The 11,401-nt window shown below is 38.8% G+C and overlaps 1 protein-coding gene across 1 annotated transcript; it reads left to right on the top strand.

Moving 5' to 3' along the window:
* Positions 1-599: 599 nt before the first annotated feature.
* LOC120111112 (uncharacterized) lies at positions 600-11,401 on the top strand. Its single transcript, XM_039127609.3, has 6 exons — positions 600-1,931; positions 5,447-5,538; positions 5,624-5,728; positions 5,806-6,594; positions 9,779-10,001; positions 10,876-11,401. The coding sequence occupies exons 1-6, from the start codon at positions 1,571-1,573 to the stop codon at positions 11,238-11,240; spliced, it is 1,935 nt and encodes a 644-aa protein (XP_038983537.1). The 5' UTR covers positions 600-1,570; the 3' UTR covers positions 11,241-11,401.

Genomic DNA, 11,401 nt, shown 5'->3' with positions numbered 1-11,401 from the left:
AGTCTATTATCAAATGGTGATACATTTGTTAGTATCTTCTCTTTGATAATCAACACCAAAAAGCTCTGGAAGGTAACTTCTCAACATGTTAAGTTAGCTAGTTAGCACGCACAAGGCTATACAAGGAGCCAAAATTAATTGTTTTGGAATAATGTTTGAAAAGCTTCTCATGAGCGTACATAAGAACTATTTTATTACCGTATGGCACGATACGATCCAAATGACTAACAAAAGATTAATGTCATACTTGAAGAATGGTTAAACATCGATTTGCCGAGCAAGTATTATGTGTGTCTAAAACGAATTTTAGCGTCTAGTAAAAAAAATGTAACGGATCAACCTGCCATTTGTACCAACAAAAAAAAAAAAGAAAACTGACGCAAAATGTATGCACCATGTCACAAGATCATCACGTAGGTGATTAATGATCATGTCAAGCGCTGCCATGAGACATGACCCATCACATTGAGTTGACAATCTCAGTAAAACTTACATCAGGTCACGTCGTAAAAAAATCGCCACCAATTGATTTCCATTTACGGTCGCCCTCGCATCATCCATACTTCGTTAAATCCCAAGCGCCGGGACAAGGCCTTGCTATGGTGCGCCGGGTGCGCACGAGAAGGGCTGGAGAGAGAGAGAGATTCCCTCCCCATGTCCCGCACCCACCCTGCATCGCACTTATTAATTTATTCAACATTTCAACCTCCTGAAGGAGAAGGGGAGAGAGAGAGAGAGAGAGTATTCTTCTTCCCTTTTTGTCGGTTGCCCGCTGCTCCCACTATCAGCATCATGCCCTCCTCCTCCTCCGCTGCGGCGTATGAACTCCCTTTTTAGCCTCCACCGGTCTTCCTCCTCCCTTCTTCTCTCCTTCTCTTCTATATGCAAGCTTGGGGAGGAAGCTAGAAGAATACGAGAGCCGACATCTTCTCCCTCGGCCTCCAGCTCCCAAGCCCTTAACCCTGTCCCCAGGTGGGCTCTCTTCGCTATCCTCTCTCAGAGCTCTCGTTTGAACTCTTGTTCTTCCCCGTTGGGTCTTTCTCCGCGGCGGACAAGACTCCCCCTTGGCTCGCCCGTTTACCGGCGGTTTTCGCTTCGGATGAAGCTGCAGAGGACCCCTGTTTGATCCTTCTGGTTTCCTCCAACTTTTTCCAAGGATTGGAGGAGACCCCAACTCTTGATCTTCTCTGGCTGGATTTCATCGTCATGGAGAGGTTTTTGCTCAATCTAAACCCTCTTCGGTTTAAGCAGACGGTGTTGATGAGAAACACAATTTCGCTCGGTTGACTTCTCTCGAAAAGGTGACGTTTTTTGTGGGGGAGGGGGGTTGGGTTGTTTCTTTGTTTATTTGGTGGTTCTGGTTCAAAAAATTGGTGTTTGAGCAAGCACGGTTCTTAGATTTTGAGGAGGGGGCGGGTGTTCCGTTTGAGTCAGGAAACCTTAGCTGCTGGTTTGAGCTCTCTGAGACTTTTGCTGGAAATCTCCCAACGTTATTGCCTGTTTCAACCTTTCTTCCTTCTGATTCTGATGAAAACCGCTGGTTCTGAGATTTTTGAGCTCGTTAAGCTTGATGTTTTATGGTTTTATAAGAGGTTTGGAATGCTACTTTGATCCGGTGTTGGTGTTGTTTGCCGCCATGACATCAAACTGTCCTGATTTTGTGAAGTGGAGGGAGGAGTTCATCTCACAGGAGCGTGGAAGCCGAGTCGTCCACTACTACCTGGACGACTTCGGGGGCGATTCCCATCTTGCCGTCATTGGCACTGAAAGGAGCTTGAGGCACATGCTCTATGTGGTTTCGGAGGAGTTCAGTCAGGCCTACGGGCCTGACAAGTTGGGGTTCTCTTGCCTCAAGTGGAGATCGAGAAGAGAGGTGGTAGATTGGCTGACTTCATTCCTTCCAGCAAAGACCTGCACCCAGAGTAATTCAAGTACATATTCTCTCTAAATGCTATTCTGTACTTCAAAGTTCAGTTTCACGTTTTTCTGGGCATTTGGATGTTGAGTGGGTTCTCTTCGCTTGTTTCTCTACTTGGGAAATTCACTTTTAGATTTTATGCTTGGTTTGGTGCGTTGATATGCATTTGTGGTATTGCTGGAAAGCTGTTTAGTATACCTTGTTTGCATTGTCCTATTTTTTCCATCATTTGCAAACCATTGTTTCTTATATTTGAAGTGTTCTTGCTCTATATCTTTTGTACCTAGTAGTTGATGGTAATTCACCATGACAGAATGTTGTTTTGATCAAAATGCCTTGATATATACAGCAGCTTTTACTTCTCACCAAGGTTTGATTTGGTTTTCTTTCTTCTTTTATGATTTTCCTGCTTAGTTGGTGAAATGTCCTCCAAGACATTTATCTTCTGCTTAGTAGTGCTTCCTCTAGTGTTGTTGTGATAATATAAAGGATATGAGAAGCATGATTATGGTGCCATTCCATTGTTCGTTTGGTGGGGAATAAAGAATACATACTATGCTGATAGATGGATTTCTTAATGCTAAACCTTCTATGCTTAGACAATTTTCAAGATTTCAAGCCATAGGTTTTTTTCATCTAGACATTAGAATATGTAGAGTGTTTATACCTCTGAAGATCCTTCCTTGTCCCTTCTTTTCTTAGAAGGTAACTTATGAGTTTGAATGATGTAAGGTGTTAACAAGTGGAGCTTGTCAGCTCCGAAGTCTGCCTCACTCATGCAACACATTTTTCTTATTAGAGTTACATGGTGAATGAGACCTGTTTCTAGCCTTAGGTCCCCTTTGTATCACCCAAACCTGAACCTGATGGTTGGAATTTCAAATTCAATATTATGTGTATATACACTGTCGTGAGATGCAAATATACTCTGTAGTCTAAATAATCAATGCAATTAAGTCTTGTCAAGATCTACAACAACCACAATATTCTATTGGTTGTTTTCATATAAATCTGCCATGTCAACAAAGCCTCTTCATCTGTATTCCATGTTTAATGCGATAACTAAGCCTAGGAGCTGAAAATCTTCATCTCTATGCCATGTTGATCACCTGAGGTGAACTTCATGATTGTCATTTGCACCAGAGTAAACTCTGTTCTTCAAAATCTTGTCCAGTCATTAACAATATGGCAAAATTTTTCTCTTAGGCTTCAGCCTTCTGGCTAACCTAAGCGTAACTTAAAGCATCGTATCTTACATCAACATACCAATGCCTAGTGGTCCACATGTTGGTTTTTCCCCTGTTTTTTGTGGTCCTGTAGTATGTGAATACCTTTTGCTCTAATCCACATTTATGTGTGGCAAGATGCAATATGCTAGATTGGCTATTCGGAGATGTTATTATTTTGGGGGAAAGGCTAGCACTTGAAACCAGTAATTTTTATTTTACTAAATTGATAGTGATATTAATCATTATGGAGAGTCAGTCTAGACTAATGCATTTCACCCATATAAAGATCTAAAACTTGATTAATATCTGAAATATAAATTTGATTTTCTGGTTATTCTCTTGATTTCTGTAGTCTAGGTTGCATTCATGACCAATGAGGCAACTCCATTTCCAAATCCTGAAACATCATCTTCAGAGAGAAGGATGAGGAAGATAGTTTTGAGTTCATTTTCTATGAGCAGATCCTCAAATTACAGAAGCAAGACTTATCTTAAACTAAATACCTACCTTCTCTTTCTAATCTTGGGCTATCCACATAGTGTCTTCCTGAAGTCCTCTTTCAAAGAAAAAATAGAAGAAAAACAAAGGTCTCAAGAAGTCAAGATCAAGGATTAGGGGTTAATAAGGACTCAGCCAGCAAGAGATTTCTCTATTATGACTGGCCCTGCAATGTGGCTGCCCCTTATATCTCACGCTGCACATAATGTATGGGATTTCTATTTATGTTCCCTGGCTCATTAAATTGTTTCTTTTGGTGAGAAAATAGGCTTCTTGATGCTCACATGGTGCTGTAGACTTAAAAACTAGAACCAAAAGGACATAAAAGGAGTATTGAGGACTTCTATTCTTTGTCCTTAATCAACTAAACATCTAAATTTGACCCATTAAAGTTCTTCAAAATTAATTTTAAACTGCTATCAAACTGAAATCTCAAAAATTAGTTCTTTTCTGCTGAAATCTCTTTCTCTTTTCATCAAGCATATGAAATCTTCAAACTAGTCTAAACTCCAATATCAGCTTGAATGCTTGATGGAGGGTGAGTGGTATTTTTTTGCAACTTTGACGAATTGACGTTGCTACCTCTTAGTCACCAGAATCAGGAGCTGGTACAGGAGTGGATACAGTGTAGGTTCAAGGAAGCAGATATTTTAGAAATACTTTCAGTAAGGAGGCACTTAGGAAACGGGTTCAGGCTGGGAAGATTTCTATGTGGGTGTCTACTAAGTGTTACTTAAATCTACCCAATTAAAGGACAGTGAATATTTTTCATATCAAACAATTCTTGCTAACATAGCTTTTAGCTATCACTTTGTTTTGAGGCATTGCAGTGCCAGGGAAGCTTTTCTAATGATCTACACCACATAGCAAGGTCATGCAACTAGCAACTGCTTCTCTTGTCAACTATATTTTAAGCACCTTTTTGAAAAGAGAGAAACAAATCTGTTAGTCTGCCTTGTGATGAAAATGGCATTGCAAAAAGCTTCCTGCTTATAAATCAGGATTATGAAGGTGAGGATGGGATCACATGATCAGCCTCTGGCAGATACTGAGGGAAGTCCAATATCAATAGTTCCTGCAAATACTGAACACTTTCTGACATCAAATATGACGTATAAACTAATACTTCTCCAATTTTACAAATGGCTAATCGAAGAATGAAGTCACATGGTTGCCATATCTTGACTGCCAAGTTGGATTTGGCATTAGTGGCAAAAAAAATATAGCTTTCTGGTGGGAGATGATACTCCGCATTAGATGGTCAATTAACAATTGGTACACATAATTTTCTTGAGTGTAAACACTATAAAATATGTCATGAGTCTCCTTAATGCTGCATATTACCAAGCACGGCAGTTGTTTCCATGACCAGCATGAACATGACAAGTCCTATGTGACTTCAAGGGTCTTGTTTATCCTATTAAGCCATGTGCCAACTGGCGCAATGTTAAACATCACACGCACGAATATAGGTGTACCTGGCGAATCTGCTCTTATATTTCCTTGTCACAATGTCGCCGAGTCATAGTCCTTGATATTCTAGTATTGAAGTTTATATTGGTGAAGATTTTGGCAATTTATGTATCTTTTCTGTTTTATTAAGTAATATCATACTTCAAAGAATAACTATGCAATTTATATTGGTGAAGATTTTGGGAGGCTTTTGTTCTGGCAGGCCATTTAATTGTTCTTGCTCAATAAAAAGTTTTACGTGATTCAATTGAGAAAACTTACTCTTCCTATTATGCTGTGTTTGGCAATATGAGATCATTACTTAACTGTCTTTTACCATGTTACATAGAATCAGCAAAATATGAGTCGCCACAATCTTTGATTGCTGATGTAGAGGTGAATGAATTCGATGAGACTGGAGGATATCTATTTAAACACATGGTAATCAAATGTTGGACAAATTTGAATATTTACATGTAAACTTTATTAGCTTATTTGTTGTAACTTCTTAATTCTTTTATCTTAGGATAAAATCCATAATTCAGATATTATGTGGTCTGGTGTTTCCTGGACATGTGGCAAGCAGCTCAGGCACTACCAAGCATTTTGTCGCAACAGAACCATAATAGCTGTAAGCACCATCATTTCCATGTAACTTAATTCCTACAGAAATATTTTGGTGCCAAACAAAGATTCTCTGCTGTGCAGAACCATTCTTTTGTTCATGTCTTGTCTGAGGAGGAAAATCGCTATCTTGCTTATTTAGAAGATATGTATGAAGATAAAAAAGGGCAGAAGAAGGTTAAAGTACGGTGGTTTCATCAAGATCAAGAATTTGCTTGTACAATACCGCCACCTACTCCACATCCCAATGAAGTCTTTATCACACCTTACTCTCAAGTCATCAGTGCGGAGTGTGTGGATGATATAGCTACTGTTTTAACTCCCGACCACTACGAAAAATGCTTGGCCTTGCTTCCATGTGGTTCTTTAGCTGGAATCTGTTTGTGCTTTCGGCAGTACAGTAAAAATAAATTCAAACTCTTTGACTTAAGAACTTTGCGTGGATATTTTTATCAAGCAGTTCTCATGCGCATGGATATAAGCGCTAAGTTTAGGAAGGAAGAAGAAGAATCTGGTCATGGAAGAATCATAAAACGTGCTGGACCCAAGAGAATTAGGTTCATCAAGGGGAATCAGAGATTTTTGGCAGACTGTTTAGGTGCAAAGATGTCAGGCCATATGACAGCCTGCAGACCAGCTTATGAAAATCTAAGATACCAGTTACCTGTTAGAAGATCACTATCAGTGAAGTTTGTTGGACCACACAATTGGCCTAGCCCACGTTTTAAGGTTGGTGAGAAGATAGAGATTCTCTGTCAAGATAGTGGCATCAGAGGCTGCTGGTTCAAATGTACTGTTTTGCAATTATCTCATAAGAAGCTGAAGGTTCGATATGATGATTTGCAGAATGTCGATGGCTGTGGGAACGTGGAGGTAAAGTATGGGCACCGACCCTGCGTTTTAAATTTTGGCAACCATATATTTAAGGAAAAGAATTTTTCATTTTTCAGATTTCATATTGTACAGATGAAGGTTGGATATCCAGATTTTTCTTTCTCTTGTTTATAGTTACAATATGATATTGTTTATGTATTACATGCATGGCTTTATTCATCTGAAAACAAATGGATATATGAACATGCCTACCAAGTAAGCTCAAACTACTATAGGGCCTCGAATTTTATATGCAAAGATTGGTTTACATAATTTATGAAAAAAGATAAGAAAATGCATTGAAACAGCATTTGGTATCTTCTGTATGGAACTTTGACTATATATTTATGAAAAGAACATACCGAATGGATTTCATATCATATAGGTGTGGGCAGATATTTTAATTGTTCTCTTTATCTTGCTTCCATCTAAAATTTATTGTTATGTATTATTACATATTCGCTGATTAGGATACAGATATACGTAAGTGGATATCTAATAATATGGACACTAAGCTGGAACTAGGCAAAATATGGAGCCTTAAATTTTTATATACACAAATTAATTACAAACTTGCAGCTACTATTATTCCTGAAAAATATTATCACATTGTCTCATGAACAAGAATTGCCACATTTATTAAAATACTTTCTATTAAAAATATATTTTTGGAAATATTTCTGACTTTGCTGAATATCCGAATGCTTCTCTGCTCAATTTTTCAGAGAGCTTTCTGGACAAATGGTCCCCGAGCCGCTCCACATAGGACCAACTGCCAAGATAGTTGCTTTATGTCGTATGGCCACCTAATAGGTGCCTAAGCAGCTCATCTAGGCTTAGGTGGCTGAGTTAGGTCAGCTTTGAACTATATCCTATGGTGGGTTGGGTATTAGTTGTGACAAAACAGGGTATTACGAGTGTTAGATGGTGTAATAACCTAGATTTTTGGGCTCGTGGGTTGGCCCAGAGTGGCCAGGCCCAGCCTGTGGGCCAACCTGAATTGGCCAGGCCCAAACCTAACCCGTGCTCGGCACGTGAGGGGATCAGGGAAGAAGACCCCGACTAGGAGTCTTCTTCCTCCCCGATTGTGGCGGAAACGACAACTCTCTGATGGCAATCCAAGTTCGATTCGAACTCAAGGATCTTGCCTATTTAACTCTCCTCCTCAGGCCGGCCCAAACCCAACCCGTGCTCGGCACATGAGGGGATCAGGGAAGAAGACCCCGACTAGGAGTCTTCTTTCCCCCGATTCTGGCAAAAACGGCGACTCCCCGAGGGAAATCCAAGTTCGATTCGAACTCAAGGATCTTGCCTATTTAACTCCCCTCCTTTGATTTTCTCCATCCAAATCACCGAGAATCGTCGTGATTCAAGCTCTTCTGTTCCAAGCCTCCTCGATTCATCGCCTAAAAGGGCTGCTGGAACCATGCCGGACCGAGAGGGAGAGTTGTCTATGCAAGGTCTTGATCGGGGTACTCTGTATCCCAGCTTATAGACTATGAGGCGAGTCAGTGATCATTATATTAGTCAATCTTCGGTAAAGGTAAGAATTCCTGTACCTGGTCACTAGTTATATATATATATGTTTATTGATTTGTATTGCCGGGTTTGCATCATGAGATTTGTATCGGTTTGGCATGTGACGATATGCTTTTATATAAATTTCAATAAAAATATATTTATGTGGTTATTATACACATTAGATATTGAGTATATGATTATATAAACAAAGATACTTTGAAATTGAGAGAAATTCATTGTATATGTGATAATTGATTTGACAAGAGTAATAAGTAAATCAGACAGATAAGATATGGTTTGGACTAACCTCGTTATAGCGCCCATGGGCTGACACATGGGAAGCCTCCACGAGCTTATGCGTGGAAAGCCCCTACGGGCTATAACGTGGGCCGGAGAGCCCCCACGGGCTTTAACGTGGGTCGGATGGCCACCACGGGTTATAACGTGAGCCGGATAAGGCTATAACGTGATACAATATTAGTCTTAGACTGAGTCATGATCTTGGTTAGTCCAAAGCCGGAAGTTAATTACTAAGAAATCTAGAAATCAAGTTAATGAAAAACGGATGACATGACTTAAGAATTGGTGTTAAACAATTAGTTACATTTGATATATATATATATATATATATATATATATATATATATATATATATATGCTTCTTTGAAAAAAATGATAATGAGAACTTATGTGCATGTTATTTATGAGCTTTCTGAGTATTGATACGATATTCATTTATCTGGTATTGTTAATTGATTATTTTTTATTACTTATGGTATAACGGTTTGGGATTTTTACTGGGCTGGAAAAGCTCATACTCTTCTTATTTTTTTCAGAGTCACAAGAGGCATAGTTTCAAATGGGAGGGACATGGAGTTCGTACAACTAATCATTAGTTAGTTAGTTATTTCTCTTATTTTACTGATACGGATGGAAATCGAAAAATTTGTAATTGAACTAGTTGATGATTTAATGTTGGTGGAGTGATTTAATTATACTTGTTGGTATTGTGTGAATTTCATTCATCTCAAGCCTAGCATATTCTCTATGGCTCTGCCTTAGGGAGTGTGTGCCCGTGTTACATGCCCGCACCTAGATGTTAGGTTCAGGGCATGACAGATGGATAGTTGAACTATTTTTCAATTGGCACTCAGACCAACTCAGTTATAGTTTCTAGCAATTCTTTGATTTTTTTTATTTCTTTGATTGAGTATTCAACATATACAGACTTGCTAGTTGCATGAACCCTCTTGAATAATTGATCATGTTTCTATACATGATAAACTAATACTATCCTATGGTTTGTGGGGACAACCTGTAATTTCACTAATTAGCATGCAATGTTATGCTGATTTAAGTGCTCCAATAAATGTGAATATGTGATAGTGTTTCCTTAATTCACTTTTTCTCTTTTATCATATTTTCTTATTTTATATATAATTTTTTGTTATTTAAACTGTGTTATTCTTTATCGAACTTTGGTGATCTTATAATCCATTGCTAGGAATCTGCCTTCTTCCTAAGCACTATATCCCTTGATTGCAAGATCTATTGCAAATGCATTATTGAACAGTGTCTCTGAATCTAGGAATTGATTGAAGGTTTATTTAATTTGATACACCTGTCTCGCTAGATTTTATGTTTGTCAGTTTGTATGCTGTAGGAATGGATCCCTGCCTTCAGACCAGCGGCTCCTGATAAATTAGGCATGAGATGCTCAGGCCGCCCAACAATTCGTCCTTATCCCACATGTGATCATTTTCTCGATAGTGTTGCATTTCTTAATGGAACCCCGGTGGATGCATGGTGGAATGACGGCTGGTGGGAAGGGGTTGTGGTTGGAACAGACAGCTGTGGAGATGATAGTCGGCAAGTATATTTTCCAGGTATGTGCTTCCTCATTTGTTTGAACTTTGAGTTGCTACACTGTTATTCCCCCTTTTTAAGACATTTTTGTTCATATGGTTGTTCTGTTCTAGCTGCCACCCATTCTATGTTTTAGTTGAGAATCTGGGGTGAGTATGGTAGTGAGACACATCTGCTTGTGCTATTGATTTCCAGTCTCCCATAGTGTCCCTTCTCACATGGTGATTTGAAATTATTAGTAAGAAAAAGGATTTCTAACAAAGGGTCATTGCCTTAGCCAAAAAAAAAAAAAAAAAACAAAGGGTCATTCAGGAGAAAAGAACAATACTTATGTGAATAGAGGTTTGCATGCAGCGCATACCTTTAACCAGTTATGTAGAAATGCATTATTTATTTTACTCAGGAACCTTGTCTGGAGTTGTTAGTACCTTTGCCATTTAAATTGTATTTTCAGATGAGGTACCACATAATTCTAAAAAAGAAATCCTCCTTTTTGGCTCTGATGATTTGGCTCATGCAGACAAGGTACTAGTGTAGGATGTGAACTAATTAGGCACCTTTATCACTCACCAAGGAAAATTCCTGGAATCTTAGATGAAAGTACATAACATAAAGATGAACAAAAACCTTCCATAACCTTTTAGTTTTTAACAAATATATACAAACCAACCATGATATGCAATCAAAATTTCAACGGATCAATATTGGAATTTTCTTATCGACCACTTGCTGTCTTCTTGCAACATATGCTTGATTTTGATAAGTAATATGCATCAAATGCTTGTCTGGGACTGTTCAACTGGCTCTCAGAGCTGCAATTTCTAGTTCTGTTTTTAAGAGCTCAATTGACAGCTCAGAGCGGGAGAAATGATATATGAATTTCATATGATTCAGGTGAAGATGTCTTCTTAATATGCCAGAGAAAAAAATTAAGAATTTCTAAAGACTGGGTGGGGAACCAGTGGGTCGATATCGTAGCTAAGCCAGATATCTTGTCAGCAATATCTTCAGTTAGCCATGGAGCAAAGGTAACTTCCTCCTCACTCTTCCCTAAGAGGGTGGAATCAGGTAGTTCTGCAATGTCAGACCAAGATGTCATCACCACACAAGCCAATTCAAATGAAGAAGATAAACAAGCAGAAACCAGCTTGAGTGATAAAACTGATGTAAACATGAAGCGAGTTAATTCAAGAAAGCGGCTGAGGGATGAAAGTTCTGAGGAAGACTCTGAGGAAAAGGCAGGCATAGGTGGTGACTAGAGTTGAAGGCTGGCAAATGAAGTTGGACCAGGCCTGCTTTAATTTTTTTTGTATGTAAACGTGTGCGTATAGAATATCATATATAATCAAGATGATGTTACTTTCTGGGGCCAAATTAACTGCACTGTAATTCGGACAATAATGGAGGTGAACTGACTGAA

Source organism: Phoenix dactylifera, chromosome 7 (assembly GCF_051530095.1).
Source record: "Phoenix dactylifera cultivar Ajwa chromosome 7, Ajwa_hap1_PhDact_Kaust_v1.1, whole genome shotgun sequence".
In the NCBI taxonomy this organism is placed as follows: domain Eukaryota; kingdom Viridiplantae; phylum Streptophyta; class Magnoliopsida; order Arecales; family Arecaceae; genus Phoenix; species Phoenix dactylifera.
Note: the sequence above shows the minus strand (reverse complement) of the source record. Positions and strands in the feature narration are given on the sequence as shown.

Bases quoted from the DNA above. Each gene is read 5' to 3' on its own strand.
- LOC120111112 (XM_039127609.3), top strand. From the start codon at position 1,571: ATGTTTTATGGTTTTATAAGAGGTTTGGAATGCTACTTTGATCCGGTG. The intron at 1,932-5,446 runs GTACATATTCTC...CATGTTACATAG, and splicing joins CTGCACCCAGAGTAATTCAA to AATCAGCAAAATATGAGTCG. The intron at 5,539-5,623 runs GTAATCAAATGT...CTTTTATCTTAG, and splicing joins GATATCTATTTAAACACATG to GATAAAATCCATAATTCAGA.